At 46.4% G+C, this 25,765-nt stretch overlaps 1 protein-coding gene across 2 annotated transcripts in view; it reads right to left on the bottom strand.

Moving 5' to 3' along the window:
• CFAP300 (cilia and flagella associated protein 300) overlaps nt 1-25,765 on the bottom strand; it is a 130,477-nt gene that overhangs the window by 71,584 nt on the left and 33,128 nt on the right. For both annotated transcript variants that reach the window (XM_068264936.1, XM_068264941.1), the window contains exons 4-5: nt 18,320-18,486; nt 15,084-15,256 (exon numbers count right to left, since the gene is read on the bottom strand). In XM_068264936.1, coding sequence (XP_068121037.1) covers nt 15,084-15,256; nt 18,320-18,486 — 340 coding nt within the window. The remainder of the gene's footprint in view (nt 1-15,083; nt 15,257-18,319; nt 18,487-25,765) is intronic.

The following is a 25,765-nucleotide window of genomic DNA, read 5'->3' as shown; positions in this document are numbered from 1 at the left end:
GGCCAGTAAAAAGAGGTATTTTTTATGGCTTCAGACTCTTTTTAACTGCACCCCACATGTGCAGAATGCCGCAGATCCAAGGACTTGTGGAGCCGAATTGCGAAGGATCCAGGTGGCAGAGGAGGACAGCAAGGTGGTAGCTATGTAGGAGCTATTCTGGGAGGCCAGGTATAACTTTCACTGGCTTCAGAATTCTCAGAAACATACATTCCGCAGAGCTGCACCTGACATGACTAAAGATGTCACCACCTGTGATAAATTTCAGAATGTAAATTAGGGTAGGAAAGATTTTGCAATAGGCAAACACTAAGTAAATCATTTATAAATGAATAATGTTAAAAAAATAAGCAATTTTATCAATTATGTTATTTTAATTACAGTTCCTGTTTATGGGTATGAATGCGGCGGTCCGATCCAGATTTTCCCTGTCGTTCCTGGCGACCCTGGACGCTACATGCGGCGTCCAGGGTCGATTACCGCCGTGTCTTCTTGTTGGCGGGAACGGAAAATGCCAATTGCGACGGGAAGCCGCCGAAAGTTTGCGAAAACCTCTGAACAAGACATTGCCCAATGGGACACTGCTGGAAGTTTTTACATAGCGCTGACATCTTCCGCAGAACGTTTACCAAGTATATAGTCTTGTTACTGTCTTTTAGTGGGGCTCATTATCTAATCCCTGCCATCAACACTTTAACCTCTTGAGGACCACAGTGCTAAACCACCCTAGTGACCAGGCCATTTTTAGTAAAATTGGCCACTGCAGCTTTAAGGCCTCGCTGAAGGGGCCGCACAACACAACACACAAGTGATCCCCCCCCCTTTTCTCCCCACCAACAGAGCTCTCTGTTGGTGGGGTCTGATCGCTCCCCCATGTTTATTTTTGTTTACAAACATTTTTATTGTTGTTGTTTTTATAAAAAATGCTATTTCGTTAAATATTTTCCCTCCCTCCCCACAGGCGGCCAATCATGGCGATCGATCACAGAACTGTACATGTAAATAGACGGCGATCACGCCATCTAACAGTCTCCCGAGTAGCTACTGCTGCTCGGAGACTGAAGGCGGAGCTCCACTCCGCCCACCAAGCAGGAGATGCACACGTAGCGTGCGCTCGATCTCCTGCATTAACTGGCCCCAGGACTTTACGCCGATCGGCGTTAGGCGATCCTGGGGCTGCCGCCGTGGCCACGCCCATCTGCGTGACGCGGTCGGCAGGAGGTTAAAGGGACTCTGAAGTGAAAATAAATTTAGGAGATAATGTACAGCTAAGAAATGGAACATTAGTAGCAAAGAACAGAGTCTCATATTGTTTCCAGTACAGGAAACTTCAATTGGTATCTAAGGTATGCAAAAGAGCTTCTCTGAGCCAGTCCTATTTTCTGAAGCACTTATACATCAAAGAAACAGTGAGAGGCAGCTTCAGATAAGATTTTACTGCAGGGGAGTTCAAAGGGTCATTAACTCTACTCTGTTTCATAGTTAAAAATAGTGTGTGGTTTGTAAATTGCAAATATGACAGAATGATGCCATGTTATAAAAAAAAAAGCCATATAACAGAAAATAAAAATATGAGACTATTTCTTCGCTACTAATGTTCTATCCATCATCCATACTACACATACAATTCATTATATCATAAGGTTTTTATTCGCTTCAGTGTCACTTTTAAGAAAAACTGAAATTGCTTTTTTATCACAATATTCATTTATAAATGATTTAGTCAGTGTTTGCTTTTTGTAAAACCTTCCCTCGCCCTGATTTGCATTCTGACATTTATCACAGGTGGCGATATCTTTAGTCCTGTCGGGTACAGCTCTGTGGAATGGTCATTTACTGAGAATTCTATGCACAGAGGGAGATAATGCTTGCTTGGCATTTGGAATGAGGTTCACAGACAGCAAACTCTTAGGACCATGGCCATAACATCACACTGAGGGAGGGGTTCCCCATGACCCCCCCTTATGATCTATTTGAGAACAGGTAAAGATTTCTCGTGGGAAAGGGGGTATCAGCTACTGATTGGGATGAAATTCAATCCAGGGTTCCTCTTTAAGTAGTGTCACTTGGGTAGGTCTGCAGCCTTGCAACACAGCATAATGTATTCCAGCTTACAAACTCCTATCTACAATCTACACCTCCACATCACTGCTCTGTGAGGACCTGCATCTCATATTAATAACAATATTATTAATATAGGGATAATGCTGTATAATACAGAAATAAAGCTGAACGAAGAGTAGGGTGTGGAGGTGAGCAATAATAGAATGAATGGAAGCTAAATGGCAGGTGCATCTGGTCTGTTTCCTCTTTCACTGCTGGAGCCAAATCTGCGTGGTTCTCACACCCACTGAAAGCACATGTACGCTGCACGTTGTGCACACATAATCACTGAGCCAAACTCCACACGGCCACTGCAATACACAGAATCACTGAGCCAAACTCCACATGTATGCTGCGTACACACATAATCACTGAGCCAAACTCCACATGTATGCTGCACGGTATGTACACACATAATGACTGAGCCAAACGCCACACGGCCACTGTAATACACAGAATCACTGAGCCAAACTCCACATCTATGCTGCACACATAATCACTGAGCCAAACTCCACATGTATGCTGCGTACACACAATCACTGAGCCAAACTCCACACGGCCACTGCAATACACAGAATCACTGAGCCAAACTCCACATCTATGCTGCACATTGTGTACACACATAATGACTGAGCCAAACGCCACACGGCCACTGTAATACACAGAATCACTGAGCCAAACTCCACATCTATGCTGCACACATAATCACTGAGCCAAACTCCACATGTATGCTGCGTACACACATAATCACTGAGCCAAACTCCACACGGCCACTGCAATACACAGAATCACTGAGCCAAACTCCACATGTATGCTGCGTACACACATAATGACTGAGCCATACTACACACGGCCACTGTAATACACAGAATCACTGAGCCAAATTCCACATGTATGCTGCGTACACACATAATCACTGAGCCAAACTCCACATGTATGCTGCGTACACACATAATCACTGAGCCATACTACACACGGCCACTGTAATACACAGAATCACTGAGCCAAACTCCATATCTATGCTGCACACAGAATCACTGGGCCAAACTCCTCATGTACGCTCCACGTTGTGTACACACATAATCACTGAGCCAAACTCCACATGTATGCTGCACAGTGTATACACACATAATCACTGAGCCAAACTCCACATGGCCACTGCAATACATAGAATTACTGAGCCAAACTCCACATGTACACAGCGTACACACATAATCACTGAGCCATACTACACATGTACGCCTCACGTTGTGTACACACATAATCATTGAGCCAAGCTCCACACGGCCACTGCAATACATAGAATTAGTGAGCCAAACTCCACATGTACGCTGCACATTGTGTACACACAATCACTGAGCTAAACTCCACATGTATGCTGCATGTTGTGTACACACATAATCATTCAGCCAAGCTCCACACGGCCACTGCAATACATAGAATTAGTGAGCCAAACTCCACATGTACGCTGCACGTTGTGTACACACATAATCACCGAGCCAAACTCCACAAGGCCACTGCACTACACAGAATCACTGGGCCAAACTCCACTTGTACGCTGCACGTTGTGTACACACATAATCACCGAGCCGAACTCCACACGGCCACAATTTTGGAGAAGAGATGAGCTAAGTACACATAATTCAGGGAATCGTTCTGCTGCTATGGAGGGGGGCAGAGGAAAGACGATGTGGCCTCCCACAACGGAGTGCAAATAACATTGCGATGCGTTGTGATTGTTCGTGCTTGGGCGTTGGCGTTTGTTAAGGATCTGACATGCCAGATCCATAGGAGACGTCAGGCGGCCACTGTACACACACTAATTGCATGAACGATCGTCGGCTGAAGAGGCTATTTTGTGCGACAGTCATCACGTGTATGCATCTTCAGAATCCCCTGCTAGTTTATTTATTTAGTATTTACATAGCTCTGATGTCTTCCACAATGTTTTAAGATGCCCATACATTTAGCGATGATAGGCACACATGACCAAGAGACAAATTTCTCTCTGATCGAATCTGATAAGAGAGAGATCTGCAGGCTGCCTACACACTGCAGGCTGATTCCCGATCAATTTCAGCATGAAATCTCTCAGGAATCTGCCTTGTGACGCTGCATCCACCTCCTCTGTTGCTGCCCCCTAGTGTAAATGAATGGTGTACTGGTTAAGGGCTCTGCCTCTCCTCCATTTGCGCCTCACATGCTGACGGTGTACAGTACGTGGCACATGTGTGACTTCACACGTTGAGTGACGTCATGGGGGGCAGCCTGTCAGCCTGTCTAGCGCCGGTACCAAGTGTTAACAAGCACATGGCCGGTGCAGGAGTGCCTGAAGGTAAGTAAACACATCAGATAAAAAAAAGTCTTTGGAAAATGAAAGATCACAGGCCAATTTTACCCCCTTCCATGTAGTATAGCTAGTGTAGGCAGCAGCTTAGTGTGGGCGGCACAGTTGTGGGTGGTGGATAGTGTAGGCAGCAGTTTAGCGTGGGTGGCAGTTGTGGGTGATGGCTAGTGTAGGCAGCAGCTTAGTGTGGGCGGCACAGTTGTGGGTGATGGCTAGTGTAGGCAGCTTAGTGTGGGTGGCACAGTTGTGTGTGGCAGGCTAATGTAGGCGTCAGCTTAGAATGGGCAGCACAGTTGTGGGTTGTGGCTAGTGTAGGCAGCAGCTTAGTGAGGGCAGCACAATTGTGGGTATCAGGCTATTGTAGGCAGCAGCTTAGTGTGGGCAGCAGTTGTGGGTGATGGCTAGTGTAGGTAGCAGCTTAGTGTGGGTGGCACAGTTGTGTGTGGCAGGCTATTGTAGGCAGCAGCTTAGTGTGGGCAGCAGTTGTGGGTGATGGCTAGTGTAGGTAGCAGCTTAGTGTGGGTGGCACAGTTGTGTGTGGCAGGCTAATGTAAGCGGCAGCTTAGAATGGGCAGCACAGTTGTGGGTTGTGGCTAGTGTAAGCGGCAGCTAAGTGTGGGTGGCATAGTTGTTGGTGGCTAGTGTAGCCGGCAGCTTAGTGTGGGTGGCACAATTATGGGTAGTGGATAGTGTAGGCGGCAGCTTAGTGTAGGCGGCACAGTTGTGGGTGATGGCTAGTGTAGGCAGCAGCTTAGAGTGGGCAGCACAGTTGTGGGTTGTGGCTAGTGTAAGCAGCAGCTTAGTGTGGGCGGCACAGTTGTTGGTGGTGGATAGTGTAGCCGGCAGCTAAGTGTGGGGGGCACAGTTGTGGGTGGTGGCTAGTGTAGGCGGCAGCTTAGAGTGGGCAGCACAGTTGTGGGTTGTGGCTAGTGTAAGCGGCAGCTAAGTGTGGGCAGTCATAGTTGTTGTTGGTGGCTAGTGTAGCCGGCAGTTTAGTGTGGGCGGCACAGTTGTGGGTGGTGGCTAGTGTAGGCGGCAGCTTAAGAGTGGGCGGCACAGTTGTGGGTGGTGGCTAGTGTAGCCGGCAGGTTATGGGTGGCACAGTTGTGGGTGGTGGCTAGTGTAGCCGGCAGTTTAGTGCAGGCGGCACAGTTGTGGGTGTTGGCTAGTGTAGCCGGCAGTTTAGTGTGGCCGGCACATTTGTGGGTGGTGGCTAGTGTAGCCGGCAGTTTAGTGCGTGCGGCACAGTTGTGGGTGGTGGCTAGTGTAGCCGGCAGTTTAGTGCAGGCGGCACAGTTGTGGGTGTTGGCTAGTGTAGCCGGCAGTTTAGTGTGGCCGGCACATTTGTGGGTGGTGGCTAGTGTAGCCGGCAGTTTAGTGCGTGCGGCACAGTTGTGGGTGGTGGCTAGTGTAGCCGGCAGTTTAGTGTGGGCGGCACAGTTGTGGGTGTTGACTAGTGTAGCCGGCAGTTTAGTGTGGGCGGCACATTTGTGGGTGGTGGCTAGTGTAGCCGGCAGTTTAGTGTGGGCGGCACAGTTGTGGGTGTTGGCTAGTGTAGCCGGCAGGTTATGGGTGGCACAGTTGTGGGTGGTGGCAAGTGTAGCCGGCAGTTTAGTGCGTGCGGCACAGTTGTGGGTGGTGGCTAGTGTAGCCGGCAGTTTCGTGTGGGCGGCACAGTTGTGGGTGTTGGCTAGTGTAGCCGGCAGTTTAGTGTGGGCGGCACATTTGTGGGTGGTGGCTAGTGTAGCCGGCAGTTTAGTGTGGGCGGCACAGTTGTGGGTGTTGGCTAGTCTAGCCGGCAGGTTATGGGTGGCACAGTTGTGGGTGGTGGCTAGTGTAGCCGGCAGTTTCGTGTGGGCGGCAAAGTTGTGGTTGGTGGCTAGTGTAGGCGGCAGCTTAAGAGTGGGCGGCACAGTTGTGGGTGTTGGCTAGTGTAGCCGGCAGGTTATGGGTGGCACAGTTGTGGGTTATGGCTCGTGTAGCCGGCAGTTTAGTGTGGGTGGCACAGTTGTGGGTTATGGGTCGTGTAGCCGGCAGCTTAGTGTGAGCGGCACAGTTGTGAACGGAAGTTCCTGGAAGATCCTAACAGGAACAAAACTGTAACTCTGTGAGACCGAATCTATCCGAACAAGGCAAATGCATTTCAAAGGAATGCCTTTAAAAGGAACGCCTCCAGTCAAAATCATGCCGAAAACTCTCGTTATCGCCAGTGTTCCGTGCGCGTCCCAGAGGTTTACTCCCAGCTGATATGTTTTTGATTTGCCCACCGCAGCTATAAACATGGCATGGAGGTCTTCTGAGAGAGCAGCACAGTCAGATTCCTGTGCCGGAGCTGTTTCGGGAGGCTTATGGAGCACAGATGCTGCCCAGAGTCTGGGAAAATCTCTGGCTGAATGGAAGCTATTATGTGTCAGGCTGCCCGTGACTGTGTACAAAGCAGTCTCATATAACAGGCTGCACACCAGTCCTGCACCGCTTGCCTCCACTTCCTTTTTTAATAAAGTTTGCAGAACAGTCGATGAAAGTGAACAGAAACCACAAAACTTTATTTCCTTTCCACAGCATAAAGATATATAATAAAAGCTGTGTGTCGCTGCGTCCGTGTCAGGGCTGCTCCACACTGAAAATCGTGGCCAATCGCTATAACTGCATTTCCGATCCTGAGACGGGAGGAAGAATAGAGGTAAGGCAGGGACCAAACTTGCTGGAGCGTACATGGCAGCTGGGCACAAAGGGCTTCTTGGCGCAGGGCAAGCCGAATGACAGCTCCCCCCACTGCCGCTCAAATTCGGGGTGGTGTTAAAGTGTAACTATCGGGCATCAAATCAAAAATCAATTCTTTATTTTTATCTGGTAAACAAATAAGGATGCTAACCAGGTAATCCAAAAGTTAAACTCATTATTACTTGTTGATAAATGATCATTCCCCAGTTTACCTGACTCTTATTTGGTACACACAAAGGAAGTTGCAGGGCATGCTGGGTTGTCCTTTTTTGCTTCTCTACTTCCCCTCAGACTTAACTAATGCAGCCTGATTGGCTGAAGCCTCGTTCTCTCCTGTTTTCCCCTCCCACACCTCTGTTCCTTTCTGATTGGCCAATATTTCTCATGCTGAGACAATGCACTTTCTGTAGTGGAGGGCGGGCAATGCAAACACAATCAGGCAGAGGAGAGTAAGGGAGGAAATGACATCAGGATTGGCTTCAAAATAGCCACTCTTAAAGAGACATTGAAGCGAAAAAAAAATTATAATAAAATGAATTGGTTGTGTAGTACGGATAATTGCTAGAACATTAGTAGCAAAGAAAATATTCTCAAATTTTTATTTTTAGTTATATAGTTTTTTTTTGTTTTTTTTATAACATTGCATTATTCTCTAATATTTGCAGTTTACACACTATTCAGCATTCTAAATGCTTTTACAGAGCAGGCTAGTGAACTTTTGACCTGTCCTCTGCAAAAGAAAAAAACAATACAGTGACTGACACTTGAGATAATAAGCTTCAGAAGACAGAACTCTCTGCGACTTTGAAAGTCGTGGAGCTCAATAGAGTAACCAAGCAGCTCAGGGTGACCCAAACCACTAGAAATGTATAGGGGGATAAAAGAGACCAAAAAGCCCTCCTACTAATAAGCAATGCTTGGTGAAATTTGCCTTCTTAAAACAATGGCTCTTTTGCATAGATAACAACTGGAGTTTCTTAGCACCCTTATCAATGAATGGGAATATAACTCCCATTCATCGATTTTAATCCCTGATCTAAATCCCCTACATATATCAGAGACTGCAGTCTTTCTGCAAAAAAAAAAAAAATAAAGTTCCCCCTCCTCTTTCTAGTTCCTGGAAGCGTGATCGTACGCTTCCAGGACTTTTTGACTGTGGCCATCTTGTGGCCAAATAGTAAACTACACCCACATGTATTTTTTAATAAATAAACGCATTGTATTACATTTAAAAATTAGCTGTTTACTTCCCAAACCAAAAATTACCCAAATAAAATTTTAATAAAAAAAAAATTACAATAATAATAATAAAAAAACATCATAAATAGTTATCCAAGGGTCTGAACTTTTTAAATATACATGTCAAGAGAGTATGTTAATGTAATTTTTTTCAAATTATAGGCTTGTAAATAGTGATGGACATCTCCTAAAAATCAGCTTTTTATTGTAAAACTAAAACGCTGCATTCCCGCAGCTGAAATCGAACTAAATCCCCCCTAACTCCCCCCCCCCACCTCTCCCCCGCAACATCCACGACTTTCTTGGTCGTGGATTTTGCTGCTGGAGGAGGCAGAGCTTTCAGCCGCAGCTCTGCCTTCTTACGCGTCAATCAGCGCGTATCTCCGCCTCCCCCTCTCAGTAAAGGAAGGCTGAGAGGGGCGGGCGGAGGCGGCGATCCGCACTGATAGACGTGTGGAGAGGCAGAGCTGCAGCTGAAAGCTCTGCCTCTCACGGAAGCGCTCCCCGCAGTGTGCCCCGGGGAGTTTGGGGGGATTTAGTTAGATTTTCAGCCGTGGGGATGCAGCGTTTTAGTTAGGGCAATAATGTTACAGAGGTTTTTAAAATAAAAAGATGATTTTTATCATGAGACTTCAGAGTCTCTTTAAGTGGTTAACTCTTCCTGTACTGGAAACAATATTAGACTCTCTCTGCTTATTTCTTGGTTGTACTACACATACCAATCATTATATCATAATTTTTTTTTCGCTTCAGTGTCTCTTTAAAATGGGAAATACTAAGAAGGATGTTCGCTTTTTTTACTGTATAAAAATCACTAAAATCAAAACGTGAACAGTGTAACACATATGTTATGTAAGTATTTATCTACTTATATACCGTATGTGTTTTTTATTCTGAGATAGTATGGCTGACAGCTCCTCTTTAAATACTATTCCCCCTCCAAGTCGTAGCAACTTGGAGGCAGAAGTAATTTGGGGTCCGGCAATCGCTGGGGCGTGGACTATCACATTACTGCTATAGCCATGCCAAGCACCAAAATGCCCTGCTTCGATGACTGGATCCGTGCCCTGGCCATTATAGTAAATATCCCCGCTCGGCAAACACACGCCGTTATCTGTTCGTCCCGGTTTATAAAATGCACACAGCCTTCTGCTTTTTTTTTTTTTTTTAAGCACGACGTCTGCGTTCGCAATTACAATGTATTCCTCCACATCCGAAAAATTGCAGAACAAATGCAAAAAACTGGGGATGGAAAACAGGATCGCACTATGCTGGAGAGTTTGAAGTGTGTTCCCTGCCTAGAGCTGGATCCAGCGATGTCCCCCAGCAACGTCGAGCGCTCCCGATCCATCTTCCAGCGGGCGACGTCACGCGACGCTACGTGAGGTTACACGATGAGCGGGAAGTCAAGCGATCACTTTACTTTGCGCTGAGTCGTCGGGGATCTTAAAGATCCGATCCGCTGTGACAGTTGTTGTCACGCAATGCTAAATGGCGTTCTCCTGATACCGTGCCTGTACCCACGTCCCTGGATCGCAGAAATGATCACTCGTTGCTCAAAAAAAAAAAATCACCAGTTGTTGGAAAAATCATTGGGGAAAGTACATAATGGGTACGGGCCTTAAGACCCCCAACGACTCCGTACAAAGTAACGTGTCTGCTTGACTTGACACTGTGTGCGCCAGTGGTGTAATCTCGTGTAGCATCACATCACGACGCCTGCAGGCAGATGGATCGGGGAGCGCTTGTCGTTGGGGAGTGTCTTTGCGGTTAGTATGTAGCTTACCAAGTTCAGGACCATAGGCTTACACCCCCCCTAGTGGCCAGGCAATTTTTTACAATTTAGTGCTCTCCAGCTTTAATAGCTTGCTGCAGATCCATATCATTTAGAAACTGATTCCCCCCTTTTCTGCCCACCAACAGTGCTCTAGGTCTGTGTCACAACCCCCCTCCCCTCCCATGTGACTGCCGCCACCGTCACATAGCGCGCATGCGTGTGTCGTCACGCGCACACACGTCTAGCCCCATCCTCCTCATGTCCCAACGGCTGCACATGCGCAGTAGCTCAAACTCACGGACACAGGGACAAAGGAGGACGCAGGAACACATGGGGGATTATTAGCTAGGATTTGTATTTTTTTTAAATAAATTTCTCTATTTTTATTTATTTATTTTTATTACTTCCCTCCCTCCCACCACCAGCCAATCAGGGCGATCCTCTCTCATAGGCATCAGCCTATGAGAGGGGATCGCGATCGGAGCCTCTCTAGGGGACAGCCGAATGACACGGCTGTCTCCAGTACAGCCCTGCAGTAGATTGCAGCACTGTACAATGTAAATGGACGGTGAAAGGCGGTTTCATCGTCTGAGGCCCCGTTCACACTTGTGTTTCTGTGCCAAACGGACCGGATGACCGGACCGGATCTGGTCGCATCAGGTATGTATACGGCTGCGATCCGGATCCGTTTGGTAAAAGTTATAAATAAAACTATGTAATTGTTGGGGTCTGGGAGGTCAGCAGAAGGTGCACCTGTAGAATCAGGTCCTCCGCTGTTTAGGCCTCACCTCCACCTCCGACATACTGCCAAACAGCTCCAGCACGTTAGTCACTGCTGCTCCAATCCAGAAATGCTTGGCCCACGTGTCCCCATCCAAAATGGCCAGTAGAATACGCATAGGAAGTGGGGTAGAGCGGCAGGTGTTTGTAGAAAGTGTGTTCTGTGCTTTCTGTTTCCCATTGGTTTCTATTTCCGGATGGTGCAGTCAGGCTCCGGTCCGGGTGCGTGGGCCGGATGATCCGGACCCGAAAAATAGCGCATGTTGGAAAAGTGTCCGGAGTCCGGAACAGACGCATGTGAACGTCCGCATAGTCTTTGCATTGCTATGCGGAACGTACGTTCCGTTTGTACAGTATACGGTCTGGATCCGATCAGGCGAATCCGGACAGCGAACGCTAATGTGAACCAGGCCTAACAGTCTGCCAGCGGCGATCGCTGCTGGTAGACTGATGACAGAGCGGAGCTCTGTCACTCAAGCGGGGATGCGCGTGCATCAGCGCACGCGATCCTCTGCAAACCAATCCCCCAGGACTTGACGCCTTTCAGCATTAGTCGGTCAGGGGGCTGCCACCTTCCCGATGCCTATCGGTGTTAGGCGGTTGGGAAGGGGTTAAGGGACAGAGGGGATGAGCTAAGGGGGGACATGGAGCGGGGGACACGGGAGAAGGTTCTGGCGTGCACACATGGCCCTGTGTGTTGAGCTGGAAGGTTCATGTTGAGGGCATGTTTGCTATTTTAAGTTTCACAAGGTGTTCAGATCTACTGAGCGAGATGTGTTTTCTTAACGTAATAATTCGTTACGCTCACCGCTCGCAATCACGGAGCGCAATGGTGACGTTAGAAAAATAAACACGCTCTTTGGTTGGCGGGACGGTCCCAGGGATCGAGCGCGGCCATCGTCTGTGGAGCAAGAAGCCGCTCGGGTGAAACTGTTTATCTAGAATTAGATGTAAAAAGTTTCAAGGTCGCCGCATTTTACACAAAGGACCCCTCTATATTTATTTTGCTCGCTTAGGTCTTTAATTAGCTAAATTGTCCTCATTAAAATCTCTGTCCTCCGACTTCTCCCCATCTGTTTCCCGTTTCCCACTGCATTAGGCTTATTAAGGAGCGGCTGTGAAGTGACTTGGTTAAAAATTGCACCGCCATAAAGGAAAAAAATTATTAAGGCCCATCCCCGGCAAAGATTTTCTTTTACATTCATTTAATAAAATGTTGTTTAATATGAATAACAGATTTAAATGATATTGCAGATTTTACGGAAAAAAAAGAGAGCAAAGTACCTACTGCAATAATTCATAGATCTTCATTTCCTCCACAGCAACCTTTTAATCATTATTTTGTATTTATATAGAGCAGACATCTTCTGCAGCGCTGTACTAAGTATATATAGACTTGTCACTTAAAAAGAACCCGAGGTGGGGTTCTGACAATGGTATCCACATACAGAGGCTGGGTCTGCCCATACAGCCCAGCCTCTGTTGCTATCCCAATCCCCCCTAAGCCCCCCCCTGCGCTCTGCTATCCCCCATAAATCACAGCTGCACTGTCGACCTGTGTGTCGCAGCGGGCTGTGTTTATCTCTGTACTGTCAGTCTGCCGCTCCCCCGCCTCCTGCATAGCTCCGGTCCCCACCCGCGTCCCTTCCCTCCCTGCTGAAGGGACGCGGGCGGGAACTGGAGCTATGCAGGAGCCGGGGGGAGCACGCAGAGTGACAGTACAGATGTAAACACAGCCCGCAGTGCGGCTGTGATTTATAGGGGAAAGCAGAGCGCAGGGGGGAACTTAGGGGGGATCTGGATAGCAACAGAGGCTGGGCAGTATAGGCAGACCCAGCCACTGTATGCGGATAGCATTGTCAGAACCCCACCCCGGGTTCTCTTTAAGGCTGGTTTTACACATTTTTTGCGTTGCAGTGGGGATTTGATGCTCCTGCTGCATCCCACCGCAAAAAACAGCAATCATATGACCCTGTATCAAAGTGCCCTGACAGGCTCATATGCATAGCTCCGCCCCCGCTCAGTGACGTACTACCTGCTTGGCAGGAAGTACTTCAATGGGATTCCCGTCGGTCTGCAAATGTGCTCTGCACTGCGCTCCGTAGAATATCTAACATGAGCGCATACCTAAGTTACCGTGTAGCTCCTGCGGCAGACCGGAAGTCATGTAAGTCCATTGGCGCTGCATGTTCTTTAAAATGACTGTTGCAAGATTTTACATGTCACGCATGCACGGGAAGTGTACTTTAGCAATACGCTTCAGCGCACATCATCGATTCGACCACAGGAAGTGCACATCACTTCCTGCTTGGCCTGCTGCCAGACAGGAATCACTGCGTACCAACGCGGTAATCCTCGAAGGCCAGTTTTTAGTGGTGCTGTCCCCAGACAGCACCATGCCGCTACAGCCAGTATGCGGTGTGAAACCAGCCTCAAGGTAGCCATACACTGATTGATGTATAGGTAGGTTGGCCGAGAGGTAGATTGCCTGCCCGTACACTGCACGGCAATCTCTGTTACATTTCAGCATGAAATCTTTTAGAAATCCCCCTCGGGCCACCATCACCTGTCTGCAGGGCTGCCCCCCCAAGTGTGAAGTGTCCCCCGTGCCCTTGGTCAGTGTTATAAAGTCTCACCTCTCCACAAGTGTGATTACTGGCCTCCTCCGGGCACAACGATCACCAATATACCACGTGACTCGGCACACGTGTGCGGTACTTGCGGTGACGGTAGACACCAGAGGAGGCCCGGCGGCCATATTGTGGCTCCATTTATCGAATTGGAAAGTCAATCAGGCCACAATATCGGGTGGCACATGGGCATTTAAGGGCAGCTCTGTGGGAAGATATGGCTGTCAAGGAAGAAAAGGGGTGGGAGGCAGTGAGCGCAGAATTTAAAGAGACACTGAAGCGAAAAAAAAAATATGATATAATGAATTGGTTGTGTAGTACTGATAATTACTAGAACATTAGTAGCAAAGAAAATATTCTTATATTTTTATTTTCAGTTATATAGGTTTTTTTTTTATAACATTGCATCATTCTCTAATATTTGCAGTTTACACACTACTCAGCAGTCTAAATGATTTTACAGAGCAGGCTAGTGAACTTTTGAACTGTTCTCTGCAGAAAAAAAACAATACAGTGCCAGACACTTGAGATAACAAGCTTCAGAAGACAAAGCTCTCTGTGACTTTGAAAGTCGTGGAGCTCAATGGCTCTTTTGCATAGATAACAACTGGAGTTTCTTAACTCATCTTGTACTAAAAACTATATTAGACTTATACCCTTGCTCCTAATGGTTTTTTCTTAGCTGTACTACACATATAAATCATTATATCATCATTTTTTTCCCGCTTCAGTGTCTCTTAACCACCCTGGCGTTCTATTAAGATCGCCAGGGCAGCTGCATGAGGGTTTTTTTTAAATAAAAAAAAAACTATTTCATGCAGCCAACTGAAAGTTGGCTGCATGAAAGCCCACTAGATGGCGCTCCGGAGGCGTTCTTCTGATCGCCTCCGGCGGCCAAAATTAACACGGAAGGCCGCAATGAGCGGCCTTCCGTGTTTTGTTTACTTCGTCGCCATGGCGACGAGCGGAGTGACGTCATGGACGTCAGCCGACGTCCTGACGTCTGCCGCCTCCGATCCAGCCCTTAGCGCTGGCCGGAACTATTTGTTCCGGCTGCGCAGGGCTCAGGCGGCTGGGGGGACCCTCTTTCGCCGCTGCTAGCGGCGGCGATCGGGCAGCACACGCGGCTGGCAAAGTGCCGGCTGCGTGTGCTGCTCTTTATTTGATCAAAATCGGCCCAGCAGGGCCTGAGCGGCACCCTCTGGCGGTAATGGACGAGCTGAGCTCGTCCATACCGCTAAGGTGGTTAAGGTGAGTACACACGCACTACAAAAGGCAACGACGGGTCCGCCGGACCCTCCCGCTTGGCGGTCTTTTAGCCGACAATAGCGCGTGTGTATGCGCTGTCAGCGGACTGATAAGGCTGTTTCTGAACGATACGCTCAGCAGTATACGATTGGATGACTATCATGTGATCTCTGTATACAGTTTCAGAATGTACATTTTGTACTGTTACCCTATTTCAGTACAGTAAGCACAGTCTCACCTCAGCAGCTCCTTGTACATAGATTTTGTTGTATCCAGATATGGATCAACCATGTCCTCAAACTGACAGACCGATCCGCCGAGACACAGATGCTTGAAAAGCAAGAACATAAACTGCTGTCTGTCGGATGGGCTGAAAATGTCATACTTTTCAGAGTCTTCCACAAGGAGAACCTGAGACCAAAAGGCAGAAGTAATATATTAAGGCAAACACACCACTACAATCACAACTGGACACATCAGAACCCTCAAATCACATTTTTAAAAATGTATTTATGTATTTATTTTGCTATGGCTTTAGTTCACATTAATGGTCCTAAAGCAGAACATTAGTAGAGGGCTGAGCAACTGCCAATCAGCTGCTGCCTGTCTCCTGCACAATGCACTGAATGAGAGTGCTTCAACAGTTTTAACCCTAACCTACAAAGCTCCCCACAATCTCTCTCCCCGGTACATATCCTCACTCATTTCCAGATACCAACCCAATTGCAATCTCAGATCTGCACACAAGCTTCTTCTGTCGTCCTCTAGAATTACCTCCTCACATTCTCGTATACAAGACTTCTCACGTGCCTTACCCTTCCTCTGGAATGCCCTCCCACAACACATACGTCACTCGCCAACCTTTGTTAATTTTAAACGAGCTCTAAAAACCCACTTGTTCCGACAAGCATATGCGCTACCTAAGGCCACTTCCCTTTGAACTAAGACCAAATTGCACTCCTACTATATATCCTAAAACACACTGCCTCTATATATTTGTTGTATACTACCCCTCCTCTTGTTTCCCCCCATTCCCTTTAGATTGTAAGCTTGCAAGGGAAGGGCTCTCTCCCCCTTTTGTGTCTTGGAAATCATTATGCATTTTATTCATCATGTTACTTTTATCACTGTCATTACCACTTCTGTATTTTGTATCGTTTTTGAATTTTATCACTAATTATGTATCTTGTATATTGGTGTACACCATTGTCTGTATTATTATGTAACCCATGTTTATTTCTTACTGTGTATAGCGCCACTAAATATGTTGGCGCTTTATAAATCAATAATAATAATAACAGTTTGAAATAGAGTATGGTGGGGGTGGGGTTATCGACATTACTTACCTACAGGGGGCAGCTTCCAGGGCCGGATTTAGGCCAAGGCCTCCTAGGCTATGGCCTAGGGCACCACAGGAGCAAGGGCACCAAAGCAGCAGGCTAAACTGGTGCAGCATTTGCAAGCTTCCAAATGCTGCAATGCAGAAAGATCAGGCGAGTGCCTGACCGCGGTACTCTGCTGCTGGCTGCCTGTGCGGCAGCCACCTTGTGCTCTCTGTGCACGTTTGCATTGTGGCCGGTGGCTATGGACTTGGGCAGCATTGGAGATGAAAAAGAAGAGGAAGCTTCTGCACTGGAGACGAGCGGAGAAATGGGTGACACTGATGGCTGCTGTGGTGTGAAGGTGAGCTGACTACCTATACTAAAAGGGGGGTGGGAAAAGGAGGGATTAAGGGAGCCATCTGGTTACCTATACTAGAGGGAAGGGGGGAGGGGTCATCTCGCTACCTATACTGAAGGGGGGCAGCTGGTGACAGTGGCCTTGGGCGGTAAAGAGTACAAATCCGGCCCTGGCTGCTTCTCTGGCCATTCGTATGTGGTCCATCTTCCCCAGGGCGACCGTGGATGCTGGCAGGCTCAAGCACCCGGAGGTGTCCAACCACCACAATCCATGCTGGGAGATGCAGTGCGTTGATGTGAGTACATCTGCAGACCGGAAGTTGTAATTACATCGACAGACTACATCTCCCAGCATGCACTGTGGCGGTCAGGAGCGTGTGACACCATTGGGAACTTAAAAATGCTGCAGCTGTGGTCATCCTGGAGAAGATAGGGAATCCCATACGGGCAGGGGGAGAGGGGAGCAGCCTCCTGTAGGCAAGTAATGTCAATCACACCAACAACTTCCCCCCTCCATGACACACTGTATTACAAACCTCCCTTATGGGGAAGTTCATTTTATACATTTACATATAATGTTGCTCGGGTCTAGTGATGATGGTCAATGAGATGAAAATAATTTTGACTTGATGCAGCATTATGCAAATTTTGTATGCAAATGTATGCAGCTTGAAAATGAACCAATCAAATCCTGCTGAAGTAAAATTTGAATTCCAAGCTGCATACATTTGCATATAAAATTTGCATAATCCTGCATCATCTTGAAATTATTTGCATCTCATTGACAATCCCTACTCGGGTCCCCTGCATTGCAATTGTGCGTTGCATTACCCTGTTTTACCGCAGGGTAACACAACGACAATGCAAGGCATTAAGGCCTAGCACACTTACCGTGTCGCACTGGAAGTGGCCAATATGTAATGTAATGTAAGTCAATGGAAGACGCATGTAAGTCAGTTAGGGCTAGTTCACACTGCAGTATCTTTTCTGAGATTGTCAGCTCCTTCTTGATCCCCAGCAATCAGCAAAGTGCTGTAACAATATACCTTATATACTCGTATATAAGCCTAATTTTTCAGAACAGAAAATGTGCTGAAAAGTTAACCTCTCAGCTTACATGCGAGCCAGTGGAGCAGAACAGATGGTGGAGCAGGTTTTGTTACTGGCAGAGGAACGTAAGGATCGTGCACTAGTGATCCTGCTCTTACCAGCTGGCTTCCTGCTGTGTTCATGCCCCATCCCCTGCAACATGGTGTGCAGAATGTGCTGCTCAAGATTACCTGTGTCGCCTGGCTTGCGGAGCATAGCGTCCAAGCAACATGTCAGCAATGCAATAATCGGGAATTCTTCCTGTGTATCAATCTTTGTGTATCATCTATGACGCCAACTAGTGGCGTCTTGAGAGCTGTATCATCCTTGGGGCACATCTGGCTATGGGTAGGGGGGCTGAGTTGAACTGGGTGCACATCTGGCTACTGTGAAGGGGGCTATGCTGGGGAGGGCTTATATGAGAGTCAAACACTCTTTTCTGGTTTCTGAGGAGAACGTGGGTAAATCGTCTTATACACGGGTTGGCTTTTATGCGAGTATATATGGTAATAAATTGGAAGCGCTCTCACTGCAGTATTGCGTTTTGTACAAATTCGCAATCGCGTTGCATGCAGCATTTTCCGAGAGACTGCGCTTGAAGTACTGCTGCAAAATCGCACATCCCTTCGAAATCACTCGTAAAATTGATATTGCTGTGTTTAAAAAAAACTAAAACTTTTGAATAGTCCAGTGCTGCTCCTCTTACCTTCCGGAGTTCATCTGAGATAGTGAAGTCATCAACAAACTCATCCAGACACTTGGAAATATACCCGCTGTCCCTGACAATGTTTCCTTTATAGAGGCAGTCAAATAACGACATAGAGAGCTGAGTACAGGGGATCTCCTCTACTGTAACCCTCTCCACTTTACTTCCTGAAAAGAATAACAAATACAAGGTACACTAAAAGAACATCAACTATGTTACTAATATGTTACTAACTAAAACTAACTAACTAACTAACTAACTAACTAACTAACTAACTAACTAACTAACTAACGGAGATTTGGAGTTTTTTTTCCAAAAGGCTCTTTTTCTTCAGATAAAACAAGCTTCTAACCCTTTTCACTCCATGTTTTGGATCACCCACGACTCCCCAGCACTCCCCCCCCCCCCCCGCTGTTTTCAGGGGGGAGGGTGATCCAGGGAGTGCTACAGCAACAGGGATCTGGAGAGAGGGGGCAGGGCCAACGCTAGCTCACATTCACAGCCCACACAAACAGACCATGCACGCGCTCTAGCGTAGTTCCATAATTCCGCAGTGCAGCGTGGTGGCGGAGAGGATTAAAGTTGTCGGACTTTGTCAGGAACTTTGATCCACATAGGGTCATGTCGCCAAGTACTAGATCTGACAATGGCACCCTTAGTAATCAGCCCAAATGCACCCACATAATATCTAAATTAAGTATTGCAGTGGCAGAGGATGGGACCACTGGTGATCAAAGTGTCACTTTGATGTAAATTGGCTCACGCTGTACTGGATTTTTTCTGGCAACAACGCCCCTCGCGGCAGCCATATTTTCCTGTTGGACTATGTGTTAAAAAAAGGATTATAATATAATGAATAAAATTGCTTTTTTTTAACCATATTTATTTATAGATTATTTAGCCAGTGTTTCCCAATTGTAAAATGTTTCCTCTCCTTGATTTACATTCTGAAATTTATCACTGGTCGTGACATTTTTATTGCTGGGATCCCTACAATATGTTTGTTTACTGTGTATTCCGAAACCAGCAGAAATAACATCTGCTTTCCCAGAATGCTCTGGGAGAAGAATTCTGCATCACTAAACAGGGTTTTTCATACAGGCACTTTGGCTTCCTCCCACATCCCAAAATCACAGCGGTAAGTTTATTGGCTATCCCAAAAAATTAGCCATAAGCAACGGCCTGATGTCCCGGCTATGACTGTGAGAGGGATTAGATTGTGAGCTCTTCTGAGCCAAGCAGTTAATTTGAACACTGCGGGCGCTTTGCTAAAAATCAGCTCCCCATCGACCGCAATGCCAATTGCGACACTCAGGGGGTAATTTGGGTGGCTGGGGAGTGTTCAAGAAATAATAGGATTAGGTTTAGTGATAGTACAATATCTGTAAAAATTACTGATATTCTACTATTGGAATTAGCCACTGATCAATAGCAGAATATCCGTAATTTACTGATATTTTACTAGCGGCTATCTCCGGCACCCAAATTACTGTAGCACCTTTTTTTACATGTACGCCCTCTGAGGACAGTCAGTGGCATGGCTATGTACTCAGCAGTGCTATATAAATAAATAATAATAACATGGTAGGACATTGGACTATGACTATGGTAGGATTAGATTGTCAGCTCCTCTGAGGACAGTCAGTGACATGACTATGTGCTCTGTAAAGTGCTGCAGAAGAGGCCAGTGCAATATGGGCAGCATGGTGGCATAATGGTTAGCAGTCCCACCTTTCAGCGCTGGGTCCCTTGTTTGAATCCCAACCAGGGCGCTATCTGCACAGAATTCGTATGTTCTCCCCGTGTCTGAGTGGGTTGCCCCCGGGCACTCCAGTTTCCTCCCACACCCCAAAAGCATACAGATAAGTTAGTTGGCTTCCCCTAAATTGGCCCTAGACTACGATACATACACTACATGATACATACATAGACATGTGACTATGGTAGGAATTAGATTGTGAGCCCCTCTGAGACTAAGTTAAGTGACAGGTCAATATATTCTGTACAGAGCCGAGGATGATGTTGGCACTCTATAAATACTAAATAATAATATTAACACAAAATAATAATAATATGGTAGGACATTCCACTATACCTATGTTAGGACAAGATTTTGAGCTCCTCAGAGGCCAGTCAGTGGCATGGCTATGTATATAAATAGAGGGGTCTGCCTCAATACTTGATGTATTCAGAAGGCACCACTGCAGCTCTTTTTAACTGGTCAGTTTTTAGATTGATGCCAGAAACAATCTTTGGAGGTTACTGGAACCCTCAGGTCCCCCTTTTTATTGGTCAGATCTGCAGAACGAGAGGAAGTAGATAAATGGCATTAGAAATGGGCGGTCGGGGATGGAGAGACATGGGTCAGAACAAACCGCGTGTTGCTTCTCTTATTTATAAATGCTGAGCAATGAATCAGTGGCAGTTTAATGGCCGTCCTGGAGACTTGGCTGAAAATCTTTATCTATTGTCTGTAACAGGCTGGGCTTGTAACCTCAGGGAGTGTTACACACAACTACAGGGTTTCATCACAAGGGTGGAGACAGCGATTGTCAATGTGAGTCATCAATCATGGACAACACAGGATGCAGGAGGTGTGGAAACAGGTTCATCTATAAATCTGCTGATCTATCACAGCTATTCCTGGGGCTGCCTCAGCAGATCAGTCATTTCACTGTATTGCGCTAGATAACAGCAGTATAGAGCGATAGGACAAAGTGGGTGTTATCTTCATTAACAAAGTGTATAAAAGTAAAGTTGATGCAGATAAAAAACACAAAACTATACGCAGTATTGACATCGCAATGATTTACGGTACTTCAAGTGAACCTGAAGTGAAAATAAACTGATGAGATGAATAATTGTATTTATCTTCCAACTCCTAAAAATGACCTTTTTTGGATACTCCATGGTTTTATTTTCTATTTAAACATTTACAAATTAGAATAAATGTTTTATTTTATCTGCTCAAGGGCAGCCTATTAAGTGACCCAGAGTTAAAATACATGAACCGTTCACCTTTTTCTATCTCTGCCCTGCCCTCAGTTGTATTTTGCCAGGAAAACTTTTATGGCTGTGGTTTGCTAATCAGTGAGGTTTACTATATTCCCGACAAGACGCGGTCACTTGCACGCCTGAAAATTAACTCTTTCAGGCAGCGAAATAACACAAGAGAAACAGCCTGGTTATTAACATGTTTTGCACTGTACATACACGTTTATCTAATCATGTCACATCAGGTCCACTTTAAGGTGAAGTATACTTTATATGCTAAAATTACAAAGAAGCATAGGTACTAACCAACTAACCAAATGGAGACCACTTTGCACAAACTTGTCAGCTTAGGCCTTGTTCATGCAATAAACCGCATCAGCGGTTTTCCGTGGGCATTTTCTAATGCGTACCATGAATGTTTTTACACATTAAAACATTCCTGTTTGTGAATAAATAATGTGACACAAAATCGCAACTGTTAAAAGAAATTGCTTGGGGAAGTGGGAAAAAGTTCTTATCCTGAATTTAGGAGACTAGTAGTGAAGTGACATGTGACATGATGAGATGGACATGTGTATGTACAGTGCCTAGCACACAAATAACTAGGCTGTGTTCCTTTTTTTCTTTTTCTGCCTGAAAGAGTTAAACATCAGGTATGCAAGTGACAGTTTCCGCCCGTGTCTGGACCGGGTCAGACTATAGCATAAAGGTAGCCATACACTGGTCGATTTGCCATCAGATTCGACCAACAGATAGATCCCTCTCTGATCGAATCTGATCAGAGAGGGATCGTATGGCTACCTTTACTGCAAACAGATTGTGAACCGATTTCAGCCTGAAACCGTTCACAATCTGTTGTGCTGGTGCTGCTGCTGCAGCCGCCGCTCCCCCCCGCATACATTACCTGCTCCGCCGGCGCGACTCCAGTCCCCAGGTCTCCGCTGTCTTCTCCGCTCTGGTCTCCAGGTCCGGCATGCTTTACTTCTTCCTGCCCGGCAGGAAGTTTAAACAGTAGAGCGCCCTCTACTGTTTAAACTTCCTGCAAAGAAAACCTGAAATGAGAGGCCTGTGGTGGCGGCCACCATATTTCTGCAGCCTTTTAAATAATACTTAGTTTCCAGTTAGTGCTGCTGATCTCTTTGGCTGCAGTACTGCCTGGGAGAAGAATGTGGCTGATGAGGTCAGATTTGGGTCAGAGATATCAGATCTGCATGCATCGTCAGTGTCTACGGCTAAAAGAGGCAGAGGATCAGCAGGACAGCCAGGCAATGTGCATTGTTTGAAAGGAAATAAATATGGCTGCCTTTATACCCCACTCACTGTAGGTGTGCTTTAAAGGGCCACTGAAGTGAGACAAAAATGTGGAGGCTGCCATATTTATTTACTATTAAGTAATACCAGTTGCCTGGCTATCCTTCTGATCCTCTGCCTCTAATACTTTTAGCCATAGCCCCTGAACAAGCACGCAGCAGATCATTGTTGTCAGATCTGACGAGATTAGCTGCATGCTTGTTCCTGGTGTGATTCAGACACTATTGTAGCCAAATAGATCAGCAGGACAGCTGGACAACTGGTATTTTTTAAAAGGAGATAAATATGGCAGCCACCATATCACTTTCACTTCAGTTACCCTTTAAGGCTGCTTTCACAGTAAGACATTACAGGCGCACGCTAGAGCAGCCTGTAACGCAGCCCACCGCACAGCAATGAAAAATCAATGGGCTGTTCATAGTGCCCACGTTGCGTTACATTGCAATGCAGCAAGTTAAAAGAAAGTGCTGCATGCTGTGCGTTATACGCGGCTAAGCCACGTTAGCCACGTGTTTGCACATGCTCAGCGATGTTGGTGGAGGAGGTCTCCCCTCCTCCTCCGCGGCCAGCCACGTGGCTAATTAATATTCACTGCACTGTGACGTGCAGTGCTTACTTCCTGGAGCGGCCGCTCTGTGCGGCGATTGGCTGGCGGGATCACGTGATGCGGATATTCGCATCACACAGCACAAAGGCGCAACAAGAGCTGCATAACGCAGCTCTTGGTAGCGTCCTCCTCCAGCAACACCAGGCGTTGTGTTAGGGGTACATTATGCGACCTATAACGTCCCCTAAAACGCAACGTCCTGGTGGGAAAGAAACCTAAAACAAAATTACAACCTTATGTTTTTTTTTTCCCCAAAGATAGCAACAACTGCTATTAAAGCCAAGGGTGTACTTTGGCCTGGAGTCCACTACAGAGCAGCTTCGCAATTTCGGAAAAACCAATAATAATTTCCGAATCGCGAAGTACCACGATTTTAAGTGCGGTCCTCTGCTGGCATTGAATTTGATCGCTCTGAAAATGCTGCATGCAGTGGTTTGCGATTGCCCCACGATTGCAGCACTGCAAGTGGAACCGTAGGGTCATAAGGTCCTACTGTTGCGTTTTGCTGATCACCGGCGATTAAAAAGCGCTGCAGCAATTGCTGTAGTGGGCCAGATTCCTATACTTTCCAGAAAAAGAAATGGTGTACTTTTTTAATTTATTATTAAAGGATAACCAAAGCGAAATTCAGTGTGGTGACTGAACCCATACAGAGGTTTGGGCACGTTTGCAGACACCTGCCTATGTGTCTGTTCTTTCCCAAGAGGTTTTGTCTGCTTGCAATTTACTCCGGTATTGACTACATTCAGTCGGCGGTACTTGTGCAGCGCATTCAGTTCCACCTCTCTCTCTGTGCTCCCTGTTCTCCTGGAGCGCAAGCAGAGAAGTGGAACTGAAATATGGGTTGGTGTCCTCCAACAAAATCTGGAGGTCTTTGACAGCTGTCAGGTTATTTTATATTCACAGACTACGGAGTGCTGCAGAGTGGCATTGTGTACTGGCACAGTAATTGCATAGGACACCGAGATACGCCCTCTTTCTGGGCACAGACAGGTGAAACTTTCAGTCAGGGCTGTAGTGAAAGCACACATAGCATATATTACCCTACCTAACCCAGTATTATGTAATATAAACTATTATTAGCATAATACATTTACATAGTGCTGACACATTTTCCACAGCACGTTACAGAGTACTTATGTTACCATCCCTCAGGGAGATCACAGTATACTCTCATTACCCGGAGCCCCGAGCAATTTTATCATGGAGCCGCCTGCAGCTCCCCCACCCATCCCGGTGCATAGGGACTACTCATTTTGCCCCCCACCTTGCAGAGTGTTATATTTACCTGTTCCATGCTGCGTTCGGTCTCCTATTCCTCCTGGCAGCAGCTCGCTCTATGCTGCGCACCCAACACCCAATCACATGACATGCATTGGGAACCGGAGGATAGCATCATAGAGCGTGCAGCTACTGGGAGGAAGAGGAAACCCAACGCAGCACTGGAGCAGGTAAGGGCTGGTTCACACAGGCAATGGCGGGTCCATTTCCACTGGCTGAGCTGCTTGCGGGTTACCGTAAGCACTGCCCATTCAAGTGTTTGCATAAAAGACGCATTCCGATCCCTATTTTTCCTGTTGTTTCAGCCGACCCTGAAAGCAACATTCAGCTTCCAGGGTCGCTTGGAACTGGAAAAATTTAGAGCTGGCCTTGTAGCCCTTTCCTGACTTGTGAGCAGCCACAATGCACAGCCGCAGGTCCTCACTGAGCTCCTTTGTCTTAGCCACGGCTGTCCACAAACTAGCTGCAGAGAGCTGCTGTTTTCACCTGTTGAATTGATTACAACAGCTGTTCCCAATTAATCAGGGTAATTAGGATGCTTTAGAACAGCTTGGACTATTTGGAATGGTATAGAACTTTGGATTTTCACACAGACTGTGACGGTTTGTGAAGGGTATGAATAATTTTGGACTGGACACTTTTTGCTGTAATGTAAATAAAAGCTGAGAAATGTTTTTTTCCCCCACAATAATGCCTCTTGTACATCGTCTTATTATCTTTTGGGAGACACCTATGTCATTTCCCTTCAAAAAATGACTTGCTGGTTGAATAAAAGTAACTTTAAGCCAAAATTTGCCAGGGGTATGAATAATTATGGGCAGCACTGTATTAATTGCTTGCACATGTGATGTTTACTAGAAGAGAAGGCAAGGAAACTGGTGATAGGCACAAGGGGTTAAAGAGATGAGTACCTGCCCAGTAAAGGGATACAGTTGTCTAGTCAGGTAGAGGTTTAAAGAGAACCTGAATTGTGTAAAATTATTTAAAATAAACACATGATATAGCTGCAAATGAATATGACATTCTTACTTTGCCGTCAGTTCCTATCAGAGGCTCACCATTTTCTTCTAACAGTGATCCCTTCCAGTTCTGACAATATTTTGTCAGAACTGAAATATACCAGTTTCTGACAGTTACATATTAGCTGCTGTCAGTTACAACTGAATGTGAAAGGTAATGTCCATGTTTCCCTATGGCTCAAGTGGGCGATATTACAGTTTAACAGTGTGATGAACAGGAAGCTGTTATGGGGT

This window comes from Hyperolius riggenbachi, chromosome 2 (assembly GCF_040937935.1).
Source record: "Hyperolius riggenbachi isolate aHypRig1 chromosome 2, aHypRig1.pri, whole genome shotgun sequence".
Classification (NCBI taxonomy): domain Eukaryota; kingdom Metazoa; phylum Chordata; class Amphibia; order Anura; family Hyperoliidae; genus Hyperolius; species Hyperolius riggenbachi.
The sequence above is the reverse complement of the archived record's forward strand: the minus strand, read 5'-3'. Positions and strand labels throughout refer to the sequence as shown.